This window comes from Frieseomelitta varia, unplaced genomic scaffold (genome assembly GCF_011392965.1).
Source record: "Frieseomelitta varia isolate USP_RPSP 00005682 unplaced genomic scaffold, Fvar_1.2 scaffold_854, whole genome shotgun sequence".
Lineage (NCBI taxonomy): Eukaryota > Metazoa > Arthropoda > Insecta > Hymenoptera > Apidae > Frieseomelitta > Frieseomelitta varia.
Window position 1 is genome coordinate 21,979 of NW_025110650.1, and position 25,154 is coordinate 47,132.

At 29.6% G+C, this 25,154-nt stretch overlaps 1 protein-coding gene across 1 annotated transcript in view; it reads right to left on the minus strand.

Annotated features, from left to right (window-relative positions):
• Window positions 1-23,518, minus strand: part of LOC122536613 — a gene marked incomplete at its 3' end in the record, with an annotated part of 43,207 nt that extends 19,689 nt beyond the window's left edge. The window contains exons 1-3 of the mRNA XM_043669098.1: window positions 23,476-23,518; window positions 17,054-17,295; window positions 7,972-8,191 (exon numbers count right to left, since the gene is read on the minus strand). Coding sequence (XP_043525033.1) covers window positions 7,972-8,191; window positions 17,054-17,295; window positions 23,476-23,500 — 487 coding nt within the window. The remainder of the gene's footprint in view (window positions 1-7,971; window positions 8,192-17,053; window positions 17,296-23,475) is intronic.
• Between the last annotated feature and the right edge of the window lie 1,636 nt (window positions 23,519-25,154).

Sequence of the window (25,154 nt, forward strand, 5' to 3'; positions counted from 1 at the left end):
ATAATATAATATAATATAATATAATATAATATAATACAATATAATATAATATAATATAATATAATATAATATAATATAATACAATATAATATAATATAATATAATACAATATAATATAATAGAGAATATAATATAATATTATTATAAATATAATATAATAGAGAATATTTATTATAAATATAAGAGAATATGATTAATAAATAATATTTATGAAGGATTAATGTTTCTAAATAAAAATTGATTAATCAAAGACAAACGATGTCATTATCTCGAATTTTGCTTTCATTTTGTTCACGTAATTTACGTAAGAGTTTAGGCTATATTGCAATTTTGAAGCGATTTACTTTACCTAAAATCGTCACATTTTTCCATATAAATTGAGTATAATAAATCAATATGTGTTGAGATAGTGAAGTATATTTGTTATTAAATCGAAGTTCACTCAACAATTTCAACTCGCGGTAGAAATGTACCGAACTCGTTCTATTAAAAGTTATTATACAGATGCAACAATTTTATTCGCATATTTACCAACTTCTTATTAAAATTTATCAGGTTTTAAAAATTTTGCATCACGAGAATGAAGAGAAAAGATAGTTTGTGATGGTTTCATTGATTCTGAAGTCAGGAAAGGAAATGCCGAACCATTTTCCTAGAATTTCGCGGACCATAACGAGTGACCGAACCGTATACAATAATTCGTCGCTCTCTTTTTCTTTTGAATACGTCGGCATGATACCACTGGATAGAAATTATTAAGAAGTAATAGACTTATGTTTCGGTAACATTTAAATATACTTAAAACTGAGAAAATGTTGCGCAAGAAGTTAATATTGTGATCATAGAACTTCAGGGATTTTTAGAAACTTGATCAACATTTTCTCATTGTTATTCCTTCCTCCACTTTGACCTTACGATTTTACGAAATCTTTGACCTTACGATTTTACGAAATCGAACAACTGAAGTACTTATGGCACATCGACCATCTTCCTTCCAATCTCGAAAAATTTTTATTCGTTTGATTTATATGTAAATACATACGTACGAGGTGAATACATACGAATATATTTTTATAACGCACGTATATAACGTACGTATATCATTTTATCGCTGTGATTCGTATATAACTGTAATTACGTATATCACTGTATATAACTGTATATAACTGTATATCACTGTATATCACTGTATATAACTGTATATCACTTTATATAACTGTATATCACTGTATATAACTGTATATTACGTATATAACTGTATATCACTGTATATCACTGTATATTACTGTATATAACTGTATATTACGTATATTACGTATATTACGTATATTACGTATATAACTGTATATTACGTATATAACTGTATATTACTGTATATCACTGTATATTACTGTATATCACTGTATATCACTGTATATCACTGTATATAACTGTATATAACTATATATCACTGTATATTACTGTATATTACGTATATAACTGTATATTACTGTATATAACTGTATATTACGTATATAACTGTATATCACTGTATATCACTGTATATAATTGTATATTACGTATATAACTGTATATCCTTTTATCGCTGTGATTCGCAGAAATCATAATCTTAGGATTTCATAATTGTGGAATTATTCACTTTAAAATTCCAAATTATCTTCGCTCTGAATGAGAAAAAAAAAAAAAAAAACTCTCAGTCCTCGTCGTTGGGGCGAGTTAATGAAACCGTAATATCGTGGAACTTTCGTGCGAAGTATGTTCACAGGAACTCATGCATTTCGCAAGCGGCCCCGTGTACCGGCGTCGAACGAAATTTTCCCTTTCCCCATTTCATTTTCCAGTCTGTGTCTTCGATATTCCCCTCTCTTCAGAAGACGCGGGACGAATTTTCAACGCGAGGTTCGTGTCACCGTAGGCGGCGAAAGTAGCAGGAGGAACCGTGGCCAATTTCCTCGATCTCGCCGCTGAATACCTGAGTGCTCTTTCCACCCCCTTTTCCCTTCGTCGTTCCTTTGTTTCCAACCTTCTCGTTGTCCGATTTAAACGATTCTCCTGCCGTCGTCATCCGAGAAAATCTCGATCGGGAGTGCCGGAGTTTCCCTTTTTAATTTGCGAGACGACGTGACGGTTTGCACGTTTCAACGAAAAGGACGGATCTCTCTCTCTTTTTTTGAGAGTAAAGATCAATGGAAGATCCCTTTCAGTTTGCAGAGACGTTCGATGTAATGTTTATCAGGTATTTTTCTAATATCATTTTTTTTTTGTTATTAGATTTATCTTTTTTTTTTTTGTTGTTGTTCTAACATCATTCTTCTAAAATTATTTATTCACAAAGACGGTGTCGTTAATGATCAGAAAGACACGAGAATTAGATAAAATGATGCAAAGAATATTTTATATCTATTAATATGTACAACAAAATATTGATGTATGTATATTAGATGTTAGAATGTTAAATATCAATATGCAAATATAATTACTACAGGTATTGTAGTATTCAACCTCAATATCGAAGATAATAATTAACGTGAGAGCTGTCAAAGTGGTCGAAACGAACAATTTATAATTTTTATCAGATATTTCACAGACGTAGAACAGTGTATTTTCTTTTTAGAGGTTCGAGTAATTTTTTCTAAAATGTAGAAACATTCTTCGTGGAATAATTTTTCGAAAAATATAGGGACGTAAAACGTCGTATCTTCGAATTTAGTTATTTAATCAAATGTTAATGAATTTTCATAATGGGAATCGATCGGGAACAGTTAGATATGATAGTTAACGATTCATTAAACTAGCTGGCTTCCCGAGTATCGTGAATAATAAACAGTCTGTAACTCACGCTCGTGATATTCAACCATCTACATTTTCCATCAAAATGTCAATACAGATATCTCACGTTTTTTGCCCGTTCTCATTAATAACGATCGCAATTTTCAAACGCGTGCACGCTATTATTACTAGACTACGGATTTTTTCGCGTATTTGTGATGCAAATAAAGGTGAAACAGTTATAATAATAACGCTTTTTATGCGACAATTTTCTACCTGGATTCCAGTTTCTCAGAAACATAAAAAATTGCACGAACATCCGTAGTTTAATTATTAAAATTGCAACGAAATATTCTAAGAAACGCATCGTTCATCTTCTGCCTCTTCTACTTCCAATTTCGTTTTTTTTTTTTTCTCTAATTTATAATATCATCCATCCATTTGTTTTTAATATCGTTTCCTAACATCAATCAAAATAAATAAAGATATAGTTGCGCGAATCATTCGATATATGACGAGCAACGTTGCTCAGAAGTTGAGAAATTATAATTAAAAACTAATTCTAATTCAATAAATTAATAAGAGCTAAATTAAAATTAATTCCAATTTAATAAATTAAAAAAAACTAAAGCAAAGTTAATTCTAATTTAATAAATTAAGAAAACCTAGTAGATTGAAATAAGATAAATTTTACGGACTATGAAATTGTTCCTGGCGCGAAGGTATAATACATTTCAAACTGTTAGTCATTTCTAATAGATCATTCTTCTAATAGATCATATTCATTGTAGTATTAATTCGACAATAAAATTGGTTGCTATGTAAAACCAATTTAATTTAATAAACTAAATTAAATTAATAATACACTAAACTAATAATTCAATTAATAAGAAACTAAACTTAATTAATAAGAAACTTAATTTAATTAATAATAAATAGTATACTAATAAATAGTATAGTACAGTCCTCACAATCTTCACGTGAGACACATATAAAACATATAAAATCTGTCGCAGTGTTTAATATGCAATAAAAGAAACGTTTGCTTAGACTTCACGTGTTAAATAATTTTCACAAAAATATGAATCCACAGTCTACTAATGACACGTTGATTAATTCGATCACGGGAGTTCCACCTTTAATAGAATGACTAGCTCGTCCCGACATCCGGCGGATGAGGGTCTAACCGAAGATGTTCGTAGCAGTTTCAGCTCTGGAATCTCTCGAGCTTGGAATTCCGTCGTTGTTGGTGGAGCAACGGTAAAATTGAGTTTTCCCCCTGAAACTGTCTTTGGTGCAACACCGACAGCTTTAATTATTTAAATCAACCTGTTTCCGGTGCCGGAGGAGATGGAACATAATGCGATATAAATAAACCATGCGGCAATTTCTTTGATGTTTTCAAGAAAGCTGCCATTTTACCTCTTTAATTATAAATGGCGGTTTCTGTACTAAATAAAGCTGTTCTAAAGACGTTTCGCTGTGTTTCTTTAGTTCATGGAGATTTATGGGAAATTTACGAGTTACGAATACGTACACTAACAATCAGTGCATATAATGTACAAAAATATTTCTATAAAATATCCAAGATAGAGTATATTATAATATAGTATATAGTAATATAGTATATAGAGCACTGTAGTATATAGTAATATAATAATATAAAGCTTTAGTATACTAATACAGTAATATAGAGCTTTATAGTATACTAACATAGTATATAGAGCATTATAGTATACTAATATAGTATACAGAGCATTATAGTATATAGTAGAGTATATATACAAATTTCTTTTTAGATTCTGTTTCTTAGGGTTAGTAAAATATTGGATTAATTTGAAATTACAAATTCCTGTTAGAGTACATAATATTACAGTATATAGTAGATAAAGATTGTTTTAGAATCTATCTCTTTAGTCCATTAGTGAAATATTGGATCAATTTGGAATTACAAATTGCTGTGAGAATAGATATATTGTAATATATCTATTCTCACAGGAATTAAATAGTTAAAAAAAACTTTCTTTAGATCCTATTTCTTTAGTCTACTAGTTAAATATTAGATCAATTTGAAATTATAGATTCCTATTCTCTCCTTATTACTGTATTATCTAGATTTTTGGAAAAACTTAAATATTTCGTAAATATTAGCAATTTATGAAGAGAAAAAAACAAAATGTCATTTAAGACAATTTATAATTAAAGGGAGACAACGTCCAATGACCTTGACATTCACAAATGTCGTCAAGAACTCTGAATAACCCTGAACAGAGTTGATTTTGCAATAAGATCGATATTTGGTTATTACGATGGGTGAAATTTTTTCTTTTTAAAACATTAAAACAGAGGGAGGGACCTGAAATAATAGAATTAAATCGATTCTAATATATCTGTGGTAATTAAGCAAAGTCTGGTGAATAATTAATTTAAACTGTTCAACTCTGAATTTAATTGCAGTATAAGTTACGTAAGATCTGGGTCAATTTAATTCGAAATGAGGGTCTACGTTTTAAGGTAAGGGAGCATTTCGTTAAATAACAACTTATATTAACTTCGTTGCAAAGCAATTGTTATATTCTGTAAGTATCCTTCGTCAATAATTTTTTAATAAAAAATGACTTTAATAAAGAATGTCAAGATCTCCTAATTTTTAACTTGAAGAGAAAAATATAAGAAGGTTGAAACAAAATTGACAATCCATAAACTTAAGACTTAGAACTTTGTTGTATATTTATCATAAATGTTTTATTAAATATTAATAAGTTCTGAAAAAGCGATTTAATCGCGTTAATTATATATATATATAATTAAATAATTTATATTTAGTAATATAAATAGTAAGTTACTAAATAATTTATTATATATATATATTTATATTTATATATATAAATTATTTAGTAATATATTTACATTTATATATATAAATTATTTAATAATTTAAATTATATAATTAAATATGTAATAATCTCTAAAAAAGCGATACGTAACTTTTTAAAAATTGAACGACAGCGAAGACAATGAAGGTCCTGAATCAAGACTGAAAATCCATTTAAGAGTTAACGCGTTATTTGTCTCAGTCGATGTGTCTCGTGTATCTCGTTAATATCACTAATCTCTGGAAAAAAAGCAATCTGCAACTATCCAGGGGGAAAAAAAAGCACGACACAGCGGAGGATAACGGAGGTTAAACCCAAAATTGAAATCCCCCACTTAAGTCTCGAACGAACGATTCGTTCACGAGATCTAGGCAATTTCGCCATCCCGTCCCCTGGCGGCCACTTAACTCACCCCTTTCACCTCTTCCTTCTCTCAAACAATCCGACAATCATATCACGATACAATCGTTCGTTTTTCCGCAATTTAGCCGCGCTCCGTTGTTATCGTTTCACTTCTATTCGATCACTGGACGTGCGCGTGTTTCGACGAATACTAAAAAAAAAAAAAAAAAAAAAAGATCGAACGTTCCTTCTCTTTTTTTTCCCGCATTTTTTTCGCGCATATAGTACAGAGAGGAAAGAGTCGATAATGAGCGTCGTTAACGCGCGAAGCAGAAATAAATCTGTGTAAACAGACTGGCAAACAAAGTTAACGAAGTTGACAGAGCAAATATGTATTGCTCGTTGTGCACGTGGCGGAGGAATGAATGTAGAACGGAAGGAGCCGTGGGCAAGTTTCGTCGATAATCTGACTTTTGTTTCGTCCGATCCTTTGGAAATGGAGGGAAGAGAAACGAGAAAGAATGAGCGTGTTATTTAATTGTTGGATTTACTAAAGAATGTGATTTCTAAGAAAGATACTCGTTTCGTGTTGTATCATTTGTTGCAGTTGGAAAAATGGAAGATGCAGTTATCGAGAAAACAATTAATTTTTTTTAGAGACAGATGAATCACTAAAGTATTAAACATCACCACTGATAGTGATCAGAATGTTATTAAATGTCATATATTATTTATATTAGTATTATTAATGCAATTGTTATTAATATATTATATATTATTATATTACAATATATATTATATTATAAATATATTATAATATATATATTATATTATAAATATATTATAATATATATATTATATTATAAATATATTATAATATATATTATATTATAAATATATTATATATATTATTATATTATAAATATATTATATATTATTATATTATAATATATTATAATATATATTATATTATATTATAAATATATTATATTATATTATAAATATATTATTTTCATGTACAATTTCAGTTATTTACATTAAATAATTTAATAATTTTTTGATACGTGCAATTTTCTTCCAACAACGTATCTGATAGTCAGCACTCATTGTAAATAGTACATTTTTTAGTTACTGGTTATATTTTATAATAGAATTGTTGACATATTAACATTGTAGAATATGGAATATGAATATAGTATACAAATATAAAATACAATAATATAAATCTAATAATTTTTGACCATCTATCCAATCCAATAATTTTGACCAGTACATCTATTTCACAATTCTGTTAATATATTATATGTTATAGTATACAATGTTAGTTAATAATTAATATATAATATTAATATATTAACGTCCAAACAGCAGAGGTTTTCTTTGTTGAGTCAGAAACCCTTTAAGGCTATTAAAATTAAAGCTATTATCTAAAATTAAAAATATAAAAGCTATGAAATCGAAAGTTCAATATCTAATGACTGTAACAAACAGACGATTGCAATAATGATTAACATCAAACGATTGTAACAAATTAAGACTCAACAAGTCTCTTTAAACAAATTCCCGTTGATATATTTATTCAACACTATATATACACTATCCTCCTTAATAAATTATTTCAAACACTAATAGAATAAAACACTCAAAGGGTTAATATGCCAAACCTAATTTAAACCTGACCTAATAAAACGAGATAAAACATATTGAGTATGTAAAAAAATTATTTTATCCCTTACTGTACAAAATATTTATATCTCCAATGCTGAAATAAATATCTCGATTCGAATAATTCGTTCATTCATGAAACAAATCAGCATTTTTACAGAGCTACGTACGTAACAGAGAGCTTAGACCAAGGTTAGAATAGACGATTACGAGCACACTTGTCGCAAAGCCCTCGAGCGAGAGTGTATAGCTTACGTAACGCGACAGTTTAGCTTTCATCGGGTGCTCTAGACCCGATCGTAATTATCTCAGTGCTTACCGTTGATGTGAAGATTCACGTGAATATACTTGGGCGGATGAGTGCTGACTTGGCACTCGTACTGACCCTCGTCGCTACTGTTCACCGGCTCGATTTGCAGACGCCAATTATCCGGGTATTGGAACTTCACCGTGTACCTCGGATCACCGATGTACGTCTGATGCTCCACCGTGAGCAGATTCACCTTTTCCCCGTTGTCCTGTCTACGTACCCATGACACCTGTCGGCAGATTATCGTAATTTTCATTCGAATGAACTCGTCAGTTTGCAACTAAATCTCTCAAATAGCAGCAATTTCATAAATCGGTGATTCGATTAGAGCAACGACAAAGTGTCATTTGGAATTTTCTTTTCGCAAATTCGACGTAGGAAAACAGAACGTTCAATTTCTACAGGATTCAGATTGTAATATCACCGAAACTAATATCATTTAGACTAATATATAATATATTTCTTTCTCTAAAGAATATGTCGGGTCGTATTGATTAGTAAAAAGTATATGGTTTCATTTAAAATGGTAAGAGTGATTTTGAAATTTGCAAAAAAAACCACATATGCAAAAAATTATTGTTATGCTTAATTATATATTTATATAGCAAATATTATGTTTAATATTATATTAATATATGATATATTATATAAAGTATTTATAATCTATTAAATAAATTAAATAATATACAAAATATTTGTAATATATTAAATAATATATAAAATATTTATAATTTATAATATATTTAATATATATTGTACTAATAATGTACATGTGAATAATACTGTATATATTGTATATTGTATATTTGTATATTTGTATATTTGTATATTTTATATTTGTATATTTTATATTTATATATTTGTACTAATACTGTATATATTTAATATATATTGTACTAATATTTTATATAGTCTTTCATATCGTGTGCAATTCTGTATTTGTAATATATTAAATAACATATAAAATATTTATAATTTATAATATATTTAATATATATTGTACTAATATTGTACATTTGTATCATACTATATATATTGTATATTGTATATTGTATATTTGTATATTTGTATATTTTATATTTATATATTTGTATTAATACTGTATATATTTAATATATATTGTACTCATATTTTATATAGTTTTTCATATCGTATGCAATTCTGTATTTGTAATATATTAAATAATATATAAAATATTTATAATTTACAACATATTTAATATATATTGTACTAATATTGTATATTTGCATACTGTATATATTGTATATTTATATATTTGTATATTTGTATATTGTCTGTTTGTATATTCTATATTTTATATTCGTATAGTGTATATTTGTACTAATACTGTATTTAATATATATCTATATTTATAATATATTGTACTAATAGTTTATATAGCTTTTCATATTGTATGCAATTTTGTATGTTTAACTTTCTCACGAATGAGAAATATCTGTTTGCCCACTCAACTGAGAAAAAAATTCTCAAACTTTTAAACAAACATATCTCATGAAAGTCTTTGGTCAAATTACAACAATGTAATTTAACAAAATTTCCCAAGAAAAGTTTTCGAACGCTCATCATCGACATCTCTGTCAAATCACACTGTGCCATTTCAATAAAGGTCATTCCAATTATCGTTGCCAGTTACACTCTTTTACAATTACTACTTTACGTAACGTAGGAAACGGATGCTCATTAAACTGATTAAACAGAAAACTGGAAAGGAAGACGCCGTCCGATTGCTCGTTACGGCTTCGAGCCCGTAAACGGCCACGATAAACAAGGACTCGAAATCCGCAGTTTATCCACGTAACTGGAATTGGATAGTGTTTCCCGGCATTCCCATTAAGTGCGCGCGGTATCGTACATCTTCGACATGGATATCAAGCTCCGCTATTATCCGTTCAACGTCGATTGCCGCGCATGGACAGCTATCAACGATGCGCGCGATCGCATCCGATCCCGTACCGATCCGTGATCGATTGCTCTCCTTCCGATCGTCTTTCTCCCGGCTGAAATATGCGAAACAGACTCGACAGGAAATTCTCACCGACGCGTGACGTTTGTTCGTCGTTGAATTCCTCTTTTTTTTTTCTTTTCTTCAACCTCTTGCGCTGAAGTGACGTGTCACGCACGTCGAGAATCTTTCGTCCGAAAATTGCAACATTTTCTCAGTTTCAAACGTAACCCAGGTAAAACAAATGATAAGTTTGTTACTTCTTAATAATTTTGATCCAGTGATATCGTACCAACGAGTTCGAGAGAAACAGAAAGCGACGATTTATTGCATAAGGTTCGGTCGCTCGTTATGGTTCGCGAACCAGTTGGGCAGCGCAAGGTGTTCAATGAGGATTTCGACGACTTTAATTTGTCGTCGCGACAAACAAGTAACAAAGAAAATGATCGAAGAACGAACGAATAAATAAATAGAATCGAGGTCTGTCTGAAGTGCGATTTGATAATGAATTTTGTTAGTTGATAACCTTCCACTTTTTCATTATGTGCATCGTTTCGATTTTTCTTCTCACAATGCAAAATAATAGTAAAACAAATGATACTGTGCTAATACTTTGGCGTAAAGCATTCGATCGTTAATTATAAAGAATAATTAAAAAGTTCACTCGATAGTGAGGAGGATGAAACCATTACATTTAGCTACGAGTAACATCAATAAGTGATTTCAATGTTTCAGTCATCTTGTATGCAAGTGTATATATGTATTCATATTTGAAACTACGCAGAAACTTTATATTTTTATACTAATTTATACTATATTGTAATATTTATTAATTAATTTTGTAATATTGTAACATTTATTAATTTATACTATATTATATTATATATATATATTAATTTATACTATTATATTACATATATTATATTCATTTGTTTAAAATTAAATTAACTAATCTACGTTTAGGGTTTAAGAGTGAACTTGCCTTCACGGTAAAATACATATTCAGCAGTAATAAATGACAATGTATGTCACGTATAATAATTATTTTACTTTAATAGTCACTGAAACTTATAATTGAAGTTCCTTCAATTTTCAATTAAAAACTTTGAAACTTGCGAGTGACCTAATTCAATAATCAGGGGCTGCAGTATTCTTGGAAAGTTTCCCAGCTAAGAGAGAAATATTATTTTATTTTAATCAGTCAGTTCCACACATACACAAGTATTATCTCGATTCAATTTATCTTATTTTGCAACGGATTCTTTTTCTGGGCACAACTTTTCAATTTTGCACAAACTGCATAAAAATAAATAACAAACGCGCCTATAAAATATCCAGCAAGTGAAACAAATTTATTAAGTATATATTGTTCTTTTAAAAATTTTATCTTTCATTCTCTGAAAAATTGATTCTTCTAAAAATCATGTTTCTTTATCCTAGAGGAATTATATTACATATTATATTATAATTATATTATATATTATTTATATTACATTATAGTTATATTATATATCATATATTATGTATATTATATTATAATTATTTTATATATTATGTATATTATATTACAGGGATATATAAGAATTATATTATTAATATAATTCTCCAAATGATCTAAATACGCGAATTATATTACATATTATATTATAATTATATAATATATTATACATTATGTATATTATATTGTAATTATTTTATATATTATACATTATGTATATTATATTATAATTATATTATATATTATAGGGATATATTAGAACTATATTATTAATATTTCCTCCAAATGATCTAAATACGCGCGCGGGTATCGTTAACTATTGGATTTGATGATGAAGAGCACACGTGAGATGACAAACACACACCGGGCGGCGAAATTGCTCAAACAACGACTCCCAAACATCGTGCAGCGTAATAAATATCGTTCTTAGCCGAGTTATGCACTTTCAAGATAATCATGCACGGATAATCGCGTTAGCAGACACCGTCGTTAGCAACAGCTAGCAAACGGTAACGGCATTAATAGCCTAATATTACGGTGAAGCGAGCTCGACCGTGTTCCAACCAAGTGCGATGCTTTTAGGATATAACTACTGGCCGGGACGAGTTTCCATGGAGTTAGTCGCCGTCGTTTCCCTGTTTCAATGCAGCTTCGCTAAATTCGCTTGAAAAGATATTCTTCCCGCTATGTCGTCGTTCTGTGTATGTCTGACATAGGTCTTGAAATTATCGGGGCCGTTCGTTTGCAACTGACGACACGCGTGTATATTCGCTTGTATAGCAGTTACGTCATCATCGGCCCGTAGGAAGATTTCGAGATAATTGGGGAGCCAGTCGTTTTACGGAACTGCGGAATTAATTGGAAATGTCCAAGTGCCGGATTATTGTTATTTCGTACAAGCGCGTAAAAATAAGAATTTTATGTAGATTTGTGAGTAGAATAAATTATATTACGTTCAAATAATAAATGGTTACATTAAAGTAGTATGATTCGTTCTAGTTGTAGATTTGTATGAAACTGCAAGGATTAAAAAAATTATTTTTGTTATCATAATATATATGCAACTATTGTTATTATTATTATATATATGCTATTATTATATATATTATAATATATATAATACATATAATATATATAATATATATAATATATATAATATATATGCTATTATTATATATATTATATTATTACTATATTATATTACTATACTATATTACTATATTATTATATATATTATATTATTATACTATATTAATTATTATTATTATATTATTATATACATATATTTTTTTGTTATTATTATATATATGCAACTATATAATTTTATACAGATTTATAACTGGAACAAATTATATTATTATTAATTCAAATAATAAATTATTATATTACATTAAGTTGCAGATTTATATAAAATTATCATTTTCGTGCATTCTTTTATTATTGTTACTATTATATAATTATTATTATTTATTATTATGTAACTGTGATTATAAGTTGTTTAAAATCGTAAAAATATGATTGTGAAAATGTAGTTCTTTAACCATTCATGTGTTTTTCCTAATGTAAGATATTCTATTAATTTTGACCCTTCCTCCCTCCAAAAAAAGATACAATTTGTTCAAACTATTATACATCTCTCTCTTTATATATATACATATATATATATAAAATAATAATAACAATAATTTTTAAATTAGCATAGTGCTAAACTACAATTTTTACTATATATTTTACACGAACCATGTGAATTAGAAAAGTATCTAAATTATATATTTCAAAAGGCATTGATTAATTTTGAATTGTTAAAAAAAAAACGACAAGGTCAATTAATAATATCTGACATTTCTAAAATTGCTAATAAAAATATTATACAGATGCGAATCATGTTACTTGGGCAAAAATCTAGCATGAAGATTCAAGCGATACTGTTGCTTAATTTTAATGAAAATACTGGCATTCTATATACGCGAGCATATGTTTCGCGCACTAGGTGCATCATTTTCAGCAGCGCATTACTTTTTACCATCAGCGTGTTTCTCGTTTGCAACATTTCCTCCATCTGAGTATTATGTTGCAACGTTTGCAACATTTTCAGCTGACTCTCGCAGAAGAAACTAACGAAGGGCTGACTATGACTCTCGCTCTCTGCCTTTTATCGAGCCAACGACTGAAAATTCTCTCAAGTAATCAGTTGTTTTGAAAGTGGTTTCTTTTACTAGGTATGTGAAATTAATATAAAATGAATAGAATAATTGATGATATAATATAAATTACTAAATAATATAATAATTGATATTACATGCATATAGAATTAAGATTAAAGTTATATTGTATAAAATTCTTCTAATTAATATTGTGTGTATTTTATTGAGGATATATCATTAGGATCGTTTTTACTATTATATTAATAGAACCATTAATATTTCTGCTATTTCACATTCTTCTATCCGGAAATTAATGCACGTAGGATACATTATAATAAGTATGTAAAATTGAAAAATCCAATCTAACGTAACATATAAAAATATGTACAAAACATTTAAAATGTACCGTCCACTGTAATACCTACTTAAATATATCAATCTTTTGTAATTCTATTCACAAATTTTGCACGAAAGAATTTACTATACGAAATCTGTAGTTAGTTGTTCAGCGATACGATAGATTATAATTGAACAAAAGTATTAATAACAGACTGTATTTTCTAAAATTCTCTCAATTTTAATACCCATTGCAAAACTATCTTTGATGGGACAATCGAAGTGGCAATTGCGTGTGAAAAATAACTATTACTTACGTAGTAACTATTGGAATTATCATTGTAAAAGTTTCGTAAATAGCTGCGCGAATTTACTATTGCTTCAATAGACATTTTTATCTACACATTAATACTTTCAATCAGTTTTTATTATATATAAATATTATATGTAAATATTTATTATATACAAATATTATATGTAAATATTTATTATATACAAATATTATATATAAATATTAAATGTAAATATTTATTATATACAAATATTATATGTAAATATTTATTATATACAAATATCATATGTAAATATTTATTATATACAAATATCATATGTAAATATTTATTATATACAAATATCATATGTAAATATTTATTATATACAAATATTATATGTAAATATTTATGATATACAAATATTATATATAAATATTTATTATATACAAATATTATATATAAATATTATTTACTCTATATTAATTGTTTTATATTGACCAACTTAAGTCACGTATTTTGTGTCTTCAGTTCGTACCAGAGTTCAGCGAATATAAAACGCGAACTGCCTCTGCGAGAGCAATTCGTAGCCCAACCTGGCCGAGACACGTGTAATCACGCGGGATATTGAATTAATTCGAACGACGTGATTACTCCGGCAAACGGACGCGTCTTGTTGTCACGACTTCCCGTCGAGCGCGAAGAAATTAATTAGAACAGATCGTCCTCGCGGAGATGAACCAGTCGTGACTTCTATCGACCTTCTAATTTCCTGCGAGAGGGCAAACTCTGCTGTACGAAAGTATCGCGAGGCGCCGACTATCAAACTGCGCGAGACATATGCAAAAACGTCGCAAAGGATGTGGAAAACGCAAGGAGAGTTCATGCGAAGATGCACGAAGGGAGACATCGCTTGTCCAAGTGGGAATGTACAGGAGCTTTCGCCCACTTTTGCATATTATAAAGTGTTCTCCATACATCTGCATGCGATCTCCATGCATTACCATAAATTTCCCACGACCTGTACATACTTTGCGTGTTTTTGTCTCGTGTTGCCTCTGTGCGTGGCGCTGCGTTCGCTTGTGTTGTTTCAGTAGCCATTTTGGTTCACGGTCGACTCAAAGCGGCCAGGCTATTGTTTGCCGTGGTTAACCGAGACGCTTTCGTTTCGTATGAGAATTTTTCAATGTCTCGCGATCGAGCGTCAAACGTGCAAAAAAAAAAGGAAACGAGGAACGTGTTATAAATCGACTCTGTTTGGGTCTTTGAGGATATTACATCTCGATAGATATTTGCATTTTGAGATTTTTCACGAATATAACTATATATTATTATTATAATTATTACTCTTTTTTTCTTTGAATATTTTGTATACATACTTTTGCATATTACGCGAATATTGTGAGCATTTTTGTGAACTTTTTTTTTTAAATTCGTCGTAAATTCACAATTTTTAATTTAAATTTATTAAAAATTCATAAATATTTTGTCATTAAGATATTTATTTTAAGTTTCATTTTTAATTTAATTTTATTATTTATAATATTATAAAATTATAATATAATATTAATTTAAAGATCATTTTAGTTCTTTCTAAAATTTTTTATAATTAATATATATATATATATAAAGTTATTGTTTTCATACCAGCAATCAAAAATAGATCACGTCAAGGTTTAAAAGAAATAACAGCTTCTTCTGTTAGTAAAAAATATTTACTAAGTTTCAAATATTAGTAAAAAAATATTTACTAAGTTTCAAAATTTGGAGATCAAAGTATAATTATAATTATAATGTCCTTATTGTAGTTTCTGCAATTTATTTATTTATTAAAAGACAGAAACAATCAATTGTCATGATCTGCCATTACATACAACTAATAATGTTACAAAAATTATTAAAAAATTCAATTTCCTAATTAAAATACATTTTTAATGGTTCGTCCGCACCTTTCTAATTAAACTATTATATAACTAAACTTTAATATTAATTAAATATTAATATTTTATTAAATAATAATATTAATGTATAAAATATTAAATATTAATTAATTATATTAATATAGTATAATGTAATGTAATATAATATTAATATAATATTAAATATTACTTTAATATTAATACAATATTATATTAATGTAATGTAATGTAATGTAATATTAATAGAATATTAAATATTACTTTAATATTAATACAATATTATACTAATGTAATATAATGTAATGTAATGTAATATTAATATAATATAATATTTAATATTAAATATTAAATATTAATACAATATTATATTAATGTAGTATAATGTAATGTAATGTAATATTAATATAATATTAAATATTACTTTAATATTAATACAATATTATATCAATGTAATGTAATGTAATATAATGTAATATTAATATAATATAATATTAAATATTACGTTACTTACTTTAATATAAATATTAAATATTAATACAATATTATATTAATGTAATATAATGTGATGTAATGTAATACTATTAATATAATACTAAATATTAAATATTAATACAATACTATATTAATGTTAAATATTAATAAAATATTAAATATTAATATTACTAAAACTTCAACTAACAATAAAACTATTACAATTAGTTTCCTTATAGATTCATCAATAATTTTGATTAAGATACGTCTCAAAATTTTGCAGAAAAAAGAAAAACTTTCTAGACAGTTTCGAACAGGCAACAGTCGATAAAACTTCAACTAACAATAAAACTATTACAATTAGTTTCCTTATAGATTCATCAGTAATTTTGATTAAGATACGTCTCAAAATTTTGCAGAAAAAAGAAAAACTTTCTAGACAATTTCGAACAGGCAACAGTCGATAAAGATACGAATGAGAAGACACTCACGGTTTTATCCTGTAGCAGGGATATCCTGCAGTCGAGTATGGCGCTGCCGCCAGCCTGCACGGTCATGTTCTTGCTCTCGCCCTCGAAATGAGGGCCCCACCGATGATCGTGATGATGTTGATGCTTGTTCAGCGTGCTGTGCGCATCGAATATGTAGTTCAACATCGGCGCGTCCGTCGGTACCGATCGCTTTGCCGCCGTCGTCGATTTCGTTGACACTGAATCCGTTATTAGCGGTAAATCTGTAATCAGCGATGAATTTTCTTGGTAATTAATTGTACGTGGATTTTCGTATATTTGCAGGAAATTTTATGGTGCAAAGAAACATAAAAACTATATAAGATATTCAAGATACAGCACTCGTTATATATTATTAACGATAATTAATATTGTAATATTAAATGAATTTGTTCTTTAGCAAAATTTTGTTTGAATAATATTAATGATAATCCTTATGTTACATGTACACACTAAAATGAACCTATTAAGAATTTGTTTTTTCGAAATTGACGAATATGAAATTTTAAACAATAAATATCAATAATGATATTAACAACGATAACATAATGTCAATATTAATACTATAATATTACCAATATTTGAAATGTAAAATGATTCTATTAGAATTTCTTCTTCAAGATTGTCGAGCTATAACAGATTTAAAAAAAATATTAAAGATTTAAAAAATAGTATTAATAATAATTCGATATTTATATTAATATTACAATGTTATTAACATTTTAAAAGAAGATAAAATGGCTCTCTGCTTAGAACAGGTTCCCTAGAATAATCAAATAAAAAATATTTTGTAAATTTTCGAATACACGCTGTATGCAACATTTTCGAGAATTTTGGCATTTCTGAAATTACGTCCGCGAGAAACGTTGCCAGTTGTCGATTATTATTATTAATCATCGTCGACCTGATTAATGAAATATTACATCCGATACAGAGTATCGTTAACACGTACTGCCAGTCATCAATTACTATTATTACCATCGTTGTTACAGTTCATCGATCTGACTAATGAAAGTAAACAGCGACCAGATATTCCGAATATTCCTTCAACTCGAATATTTCACGTAGTACACGTGCAGCATCGAACGTAACAAGCTCTTTCGCCGTGAAGTATTTCAAGGCTCGCGGATTCCGAGGACTCTGGGGGAGTGGGGACTGCTAAAGACCACAGAAACTTCAGAAACCCTTTACGCCCCGAAGACCTCGGAGAACCCTAACACCTCGGAGATGCTGCAATTCTCGAAGACCGCGAAGAACCTACTGATCCTCGAGGGGCCTTCGGAGATCCTGAGAGACCCGGTAGATCTCGAAACCGCTGTTAAACCTGTAAGCCCTCTGGAGATCTGGTCTGGTTCTTACGCCGGTGAAATCATCGAAACCCACGAACCGAGTGCGGACCCTGTTGCTTTTATATATGAATATATATATAAAAAGCAGAGTTATTAGGGACACACGGTTTTTTTTTATTAAGAAGCAACGATCAGACACAACGTTCTTTCTTTTTAATTGGAGGCTCTCGATCCCTCCAAAGTGTTGAAGATTTTTCAGGTCATTTTCACCTTTTTGCTGTAAATTAACTGTAAATTAACCCTTTTGCACAATAAACTAATTCTTTTTCATTGTGAACTAATTATTTGTAGGTCATATTCACCCATTATAAATCAATTCTTTTGCAGTTCACAGTCAACCATTTGAATTGTAAACTAATCCTTTCTCAGGTTGTATTCACCCTTTTGCTGCAAATTAATTGTACATTGACCCTTTTGCAGTAAATCAACTGTAAATTAATACTTTTGCAGGTTATATTCACTCTTTCCCTGTAAATCAACACTTTTGCACTGTAAACTAATTCTTTTTGTTCATTGTGAACTAACCCTTTTGTAGCTCATATTTACCCTTTTGCTGTAAATTAATTCTAAATTAACACCTTTGCATGCCACGTCCAACCTTTTGCTGTAAATTAATTGTAAATTAACCCTTCTGCAGTAAATTAACTGTAAATTAATACTTTTGCAGGCTATATTCACTCTTTTGCTCTAAATCAACCCTTTTGTACTGTAAACTAATTCTTTTTTATTGTAAACTAACTATTTGTAGGATATATTCACCCTTTTGCTGTAAATCAATTGTAAATTAATCCTTTCGCAACAAATTAATTGTAAGTTAATTAACCTTTTTGCACTGTAAACTTTTTTTGCATTGTAAACTACCCCTTTTGTAGGTGATATTCACCATTTTGCTGTAAATTAATTGTAAATTAACCCCTTTGCATGTCACATCCAACTTTTTGCTGTAAATTAATTGTAAATTAACCCTTCTGCAGTAAATCAACTGTAAATTAACACTTTTGTAGGTTATATTCTCTCTTTTGCTGTAAATCAATCCTTTTGTACTGTAAACTAATTCTTTTTCACTGTGAACTAACTATTTATAGGTTATATTCACCCTTTTGCTGTAAATCAATTGTAAATTAATCCTTTCGCAACAAATTAATTGTAAGTTAATTAACCTTTTTGCACTGTAAACTTTTTTTGCATTGTAAACTAATCCTTTTGTAGGTCATATTCACCATTTTGCTGTAAATTAATTGTAAATTAACCCCTTTGCATGTCACATTCAACTTTTTGCTGTAAATTAATTGTAAATTAACCCTTCTGCAGTAAATCAACTGTAAATTAACACTTTTGTAGGTTATACTCTCTCTTTTGCTGTAAATCAATCCTTTTGTACTGTAAACTAATTCTTTTTCACTGTGAACTAACTATTTATAGGTTATATTCACCCTTTTGCTGTAAATCAATTGTAAATTAATCCTTTCGCAACAAATTAATTGTAAGTTAATTAACCTTTTTGCACTGTAAACTTTTTTGCATTGTAAACTAATCCTTTTGTAGGTCATATTCACCCTTTCATTATAAATTAGTTATTAATTAACCCTTTCGCTGTAAATTAACTGTAAGTTGACCCTTTTTCACTGTAAATTAACCTTTTTTTAGGTCATATTTACCCTTTTGCAGATTATATTCTTCCTTTTGCTATGAATTAATTGTAAATTGAGCCTTTCGCAGTAAATTAACTATAAGTTGACCCTTTTTGCACTGTAAACTTTTTTTGCATTGTAAACTAACCCTTTTGTTGATGATATTCACCCTTCTGCACTATAAATCAATTTTTTTTGGTAGATCATACTCGTTTCTTTGCTGTAAATTAATTCGAAAATAACCCTTTTGCAAATCGAGTTTCTCCGCAAAGTTTGTTTTCTCAAATGTCGCTGTAACAGAAACAAAATCCGTGGTAAGGTTGTCAGATACTACAAAATAAAAATTTTCGCTCGTGCGTGTGATAACTGGTCGTATGCGACAATCTAACATAATAAATCGGTAAGGATCGCGACGAGGCGTGATAATATCCAATCTCCGTGCTTGAAATTCTTAATAAAGAAAGCAATACGCCACAGCGGCCTGTAAATTCGCGCGCTGGCTTTACGGTGGCTTACGTGTAATATTTCTTTATCAGGTTTCGCTCTCCGTTTCTCAACACACGCCGTCACGTTGAAAAATAATAAGAGCGGAGGAACGTAACGCAACGGCGAAAAACGTAGGTGAAAAACTCTTCTTCGCTCACTTGTCCATCGAGAAACTGCACGTGTGAAACTCTTTACTTAATATTTTCTCTCACTCCGAAATCATGTCCGTCCCCTTTCAAAACTTTCATTGCAAATAATTCCAGGTCCACGTTTATATTCGTTCTTCGCGACTCAACAGAAGGATCCCAATGCGACGTTGCAAATTTTCAATGAAACAATTATGTTTTTAGCCGAACAGAGATCAATATTAATTACGAGGAAAATATCTTTTTCCTGATATTTTCGAGTCACAGTTCATTGACAGTTCAGCGCGTTAATATTTTTTGTTAAACTGCGAGTAACTTGTTTAATTTAATATTCGAACGTTTTAGAGTAATTTTGTAAAAATAAAGAGATGTCCTTTGACAAAAAACCCCGGATTAGTAATAACAGTTTCACGATGATAAAATCAGTAACGACAACTCTATCGTAATAATAAAATAGAAATAGTAACAATGAAATAAAATAACAACAGTTTCAACAAAATATACGCAGAAGTAAACGATACAACCATCTCCAACGATTACCAAATTACTGATCATCAAAAATTCAATCACTTCCGATTATTACTATAGAAATCGGCAATCGTGATTTTAATATCCTGTATTAATTATAAATCGTTAATCAGATGGCGTTTGACACAGTTAACGAACACAGTGACAGTGAAACGATTGGTTATCCGTTAATGAGTCAGAAGGAGAGACGATAGTCGATCTCCCATAATGAAATTGCCTTCCTGCCGTGTCACCGCGCTCTCTCCCACGATGCAAACGCGCCAGCTGAAAGAAGGGAGAATCGAAATTGGCCATAAACTGTCGTGGCGGCCGCGACACGCCAACAAAAGGAGCAACGCGCCGGCGACAGATAACAGCGTAATACCAGCGTCCGGCACGATAATGCGCGCACGTTCCATTACGCACTGAAGGCGATCGATCGATCGATCGATCGATCGCGAGCGCCGCGTAAAACGCTCGTGGTACACGTTATCAGCGTCGTGTTATTGAGCGACTGATTTATCATTACAAGCTGCTGTGCTCTCTCTCTCTCTCTCTCTCTATCTATCTATCTATCTCGTCGGTGGACGAAGATCGATCGTTGCCGATCCTCTTTGTACACATCGCGGAAGTGACGAATGTTCGACAACGAGCGATCGCGACGAAATTCCGCGTCCTTGTAATGCGTCGTTCACGAGGATCATTTTTTTTTTCTAACGTTTCTTTGAAGGTACGAAGGTTTCTTGAAGATTTCTGTTGAAGGTACGAAGGTTTCCTGAAGATTTGTTTTGAAGGTACAAAGGTTTCTTGAAGATTTTTTTTTTTTTTTTTTTATGGGAATTTAGAGTCGCATCGACTACGAGGTCTTTAGCGACGTGCTGGAATTATTTTTTCATAACTGGTCTAGAAGTTGGATAATTGATAATGTTTTTTTGTTGTTTCTGGCAGGTTAGAGCGGTGTTTTGGTTTAATCAGTATTTACTTCTTATATTTCGGTATTTTCTGCATTCATGTAGCAGGTGGTGATTTGTTGGTGTTGCAGAAAGGTGGTTCTGTTTTGCTTAGGAAGTATCCATGTGTGATCTTAGAGTGTCCGATTCGAAGTCTAGTCATAGCTATCCTTTCTTTACTGCTTATATTGTTGTTTGGTAGTTTTTAGTAGAGATGGTGTGCTATGTCGTGTATTTTGGTTCTATTTGTCGTAGTCCAAATTCTGCTCCATTCTTCTCTTTCTGTTTTGGTCGTTGAAGCTAGTAGGTCTTGGTAGTTTGGGATTGGGATGTTGGCTTCTTTTGTTCGGTCTGTCGTTGCTTCTCTGGCTAAGGAATCGGCTTTTTCGTTTCCTTCTTGAAGATTGGTTTTGAAAGTACGAAGGTTTCTTGAAGATATGTTTTGAAGATAGGAAGGTTTCTTGAAGATTGTTTTAAAGATACGAAGGTTTCTTAGGAATAAGGGCGTTTCTTGAAAAATAAAAGTTTCCCTTTCTCTTGTTTGGGATCTACGAATTTTGACAATTTTGACTTTACATTTTCAGTAAAATTGGAAAACCAATCTTATGTCACGCAACGATTGAAAGAAGGGATTCCTCATTTAATTGAGAACGTTTTTCAAGAAACTTCGAATTCGTTGCAAATTATTGAATCAATGGATAGAGTTTGAAGTTAGAAAAAAAGAGAATGAATTTAATATAAAATTTAAGATTCATTCAATTCGATAAATTGTACGAAAATATAATAAATTATTATATTTCATTTTATGAATCTTTTTTCACTTAATTGTTAAATATGAAGAAACGTCCTCTTGCAAATCATTGTAAATCATCGGAGTGTAGATCCCAAAATAAAAAAAGAAACCAATTAAATTTAAAAAGAAAAATTCAAATTTGAAAATTTGAAAAAAAATTTAATTTTAGAGGTAAGTTATACGTAAAACTTAAATCTTCAAGGTCATGTTCTTTATATACATATATCTGCACATATAGCTGACTTTTTCATCAGCTATGCGACATAATAATATATATATATATATATATATATATATATATTAGTATATATTATATAGTATTAGTATATAATATATATTAGTATATATATATACACAGTATTACATATATTACATAGTATTACAGTTACATAGTATTATTACATAATATTACAATTAGTATTACATATATATATATATATACACAGTTACATACATATATATATATATATATATATATATATATATATATACAGTTATACGAAAAAAATGACCTTGAAAAGTCGTTGAAAAAATATTCTTACCAGTTATCAGCGTTTCGGATACCATTCATATTGGGCAAAATTTTTTTAATTAAGGTAGCGAAACCACTCACTTCGAAACCACCCTGTATATATATATATATATACATAGATACAGATACGAAATTTTCAGATAATTTTATCATCTCTCGATCAACAACGAAGCACTTGAGCAAACTTCACAACTTCACTCTCCGCTGTACCGCCCTCCCGTGTATCTCTGGATCATCGCGAGCCTCGTACACGTGCCTCGTGTCTTCGAGTTCGTGGGACGCACACGTTTCGACGATTCCGCGACGAGACACGGCCACGCAGTAATTCCAGCCGAGTCCGGCTAACCACGGTAAATAATTCCGATTCGAGGCACAGGGCAGCGGCGCGCGCTCATGTTTTATGCATGAACGCCAGGCCCCGCGGACCGTCACCACGCGTTACACGTGGTTGTAGCTTCTGCTGGAATCACGGATCCCGCCGCCGCGCCACTTAAACGCGTATCGGCTCTCCCCCTGTCCACCCGATTGTTCACTATCTGACGATATATACGTGTACGTAGGTCCGGGACAACCGCCTGTTACGAACCGATGTTCCAGCGTTATTGGATGTCAAGCCGCGATGATACCGCGTCCCGGAGCAAGGTCGGAGTTTCGCAGGATTGTTGCGACTCGTTGGACTCGCTCTGTGCCCGAGGATTCGGAACGTTTGATGGGGAGATCCCAGTCCAGCATTTACTGTGTTACTTGGTATTACGGTGTCACACTGTAGTGTATTGTTTGTATATATTATGTGTATTATACAATATGTAATTATATGTAATATGTGTAATATGTAATTTATAATTATAATAAAATTTAATTATTATAGTATAATGTATAATATATATAATTTATCGCACGTATTTAATTATATTGTATATTGCATAATATTATACATTAAATATATTGTTATTATATTATGTAAGTATGTAATTATTGTATGCAATATATATATTATATTGTATAATTATTATACGCAATGTACATTATATTGTATTATATCGTTTATTATACAAACGTATTACACAATATTATACTATATTGCATTATATGTTGTATATTACGTTATATTATATATTTTAATATCTTTTAATATTGTATTATATACACATATTACATTCATAATACATTCTACTATATACTGTGTACTGTAATATTATGTTACATTGCAATTATTATTGTACTGTTTATTGTACAATATATATTATGTTGTATTATATAATTTATTGTAATATTATATTGCATTACATTATATACTGTGCGTTGTAGTATTATATTATATTATACATTGTACATTACATTATATATTCTAATATTTATTGTAATATTATGTATTGTGTAGTTTATTACATTGTATTATATAGATGTATTACATAGATGTTATACAATGTATGCACCAATATGTTGTATTATATACTGTATATTTTAATATTATATTACATTACATATATTCAATATACAATATACAATATTTATTATATTATTGTGTCACATTGTATAACAATTGTATACATTTTATTACAATTATATTACATTGTCTACTATATTGTGTAACATAGATAGAATACATATTATATTGTATCACATACTGAATGTTATATTATATTATTATATTGCATTATATTGTATTGTACTGTTTATTATGTATAC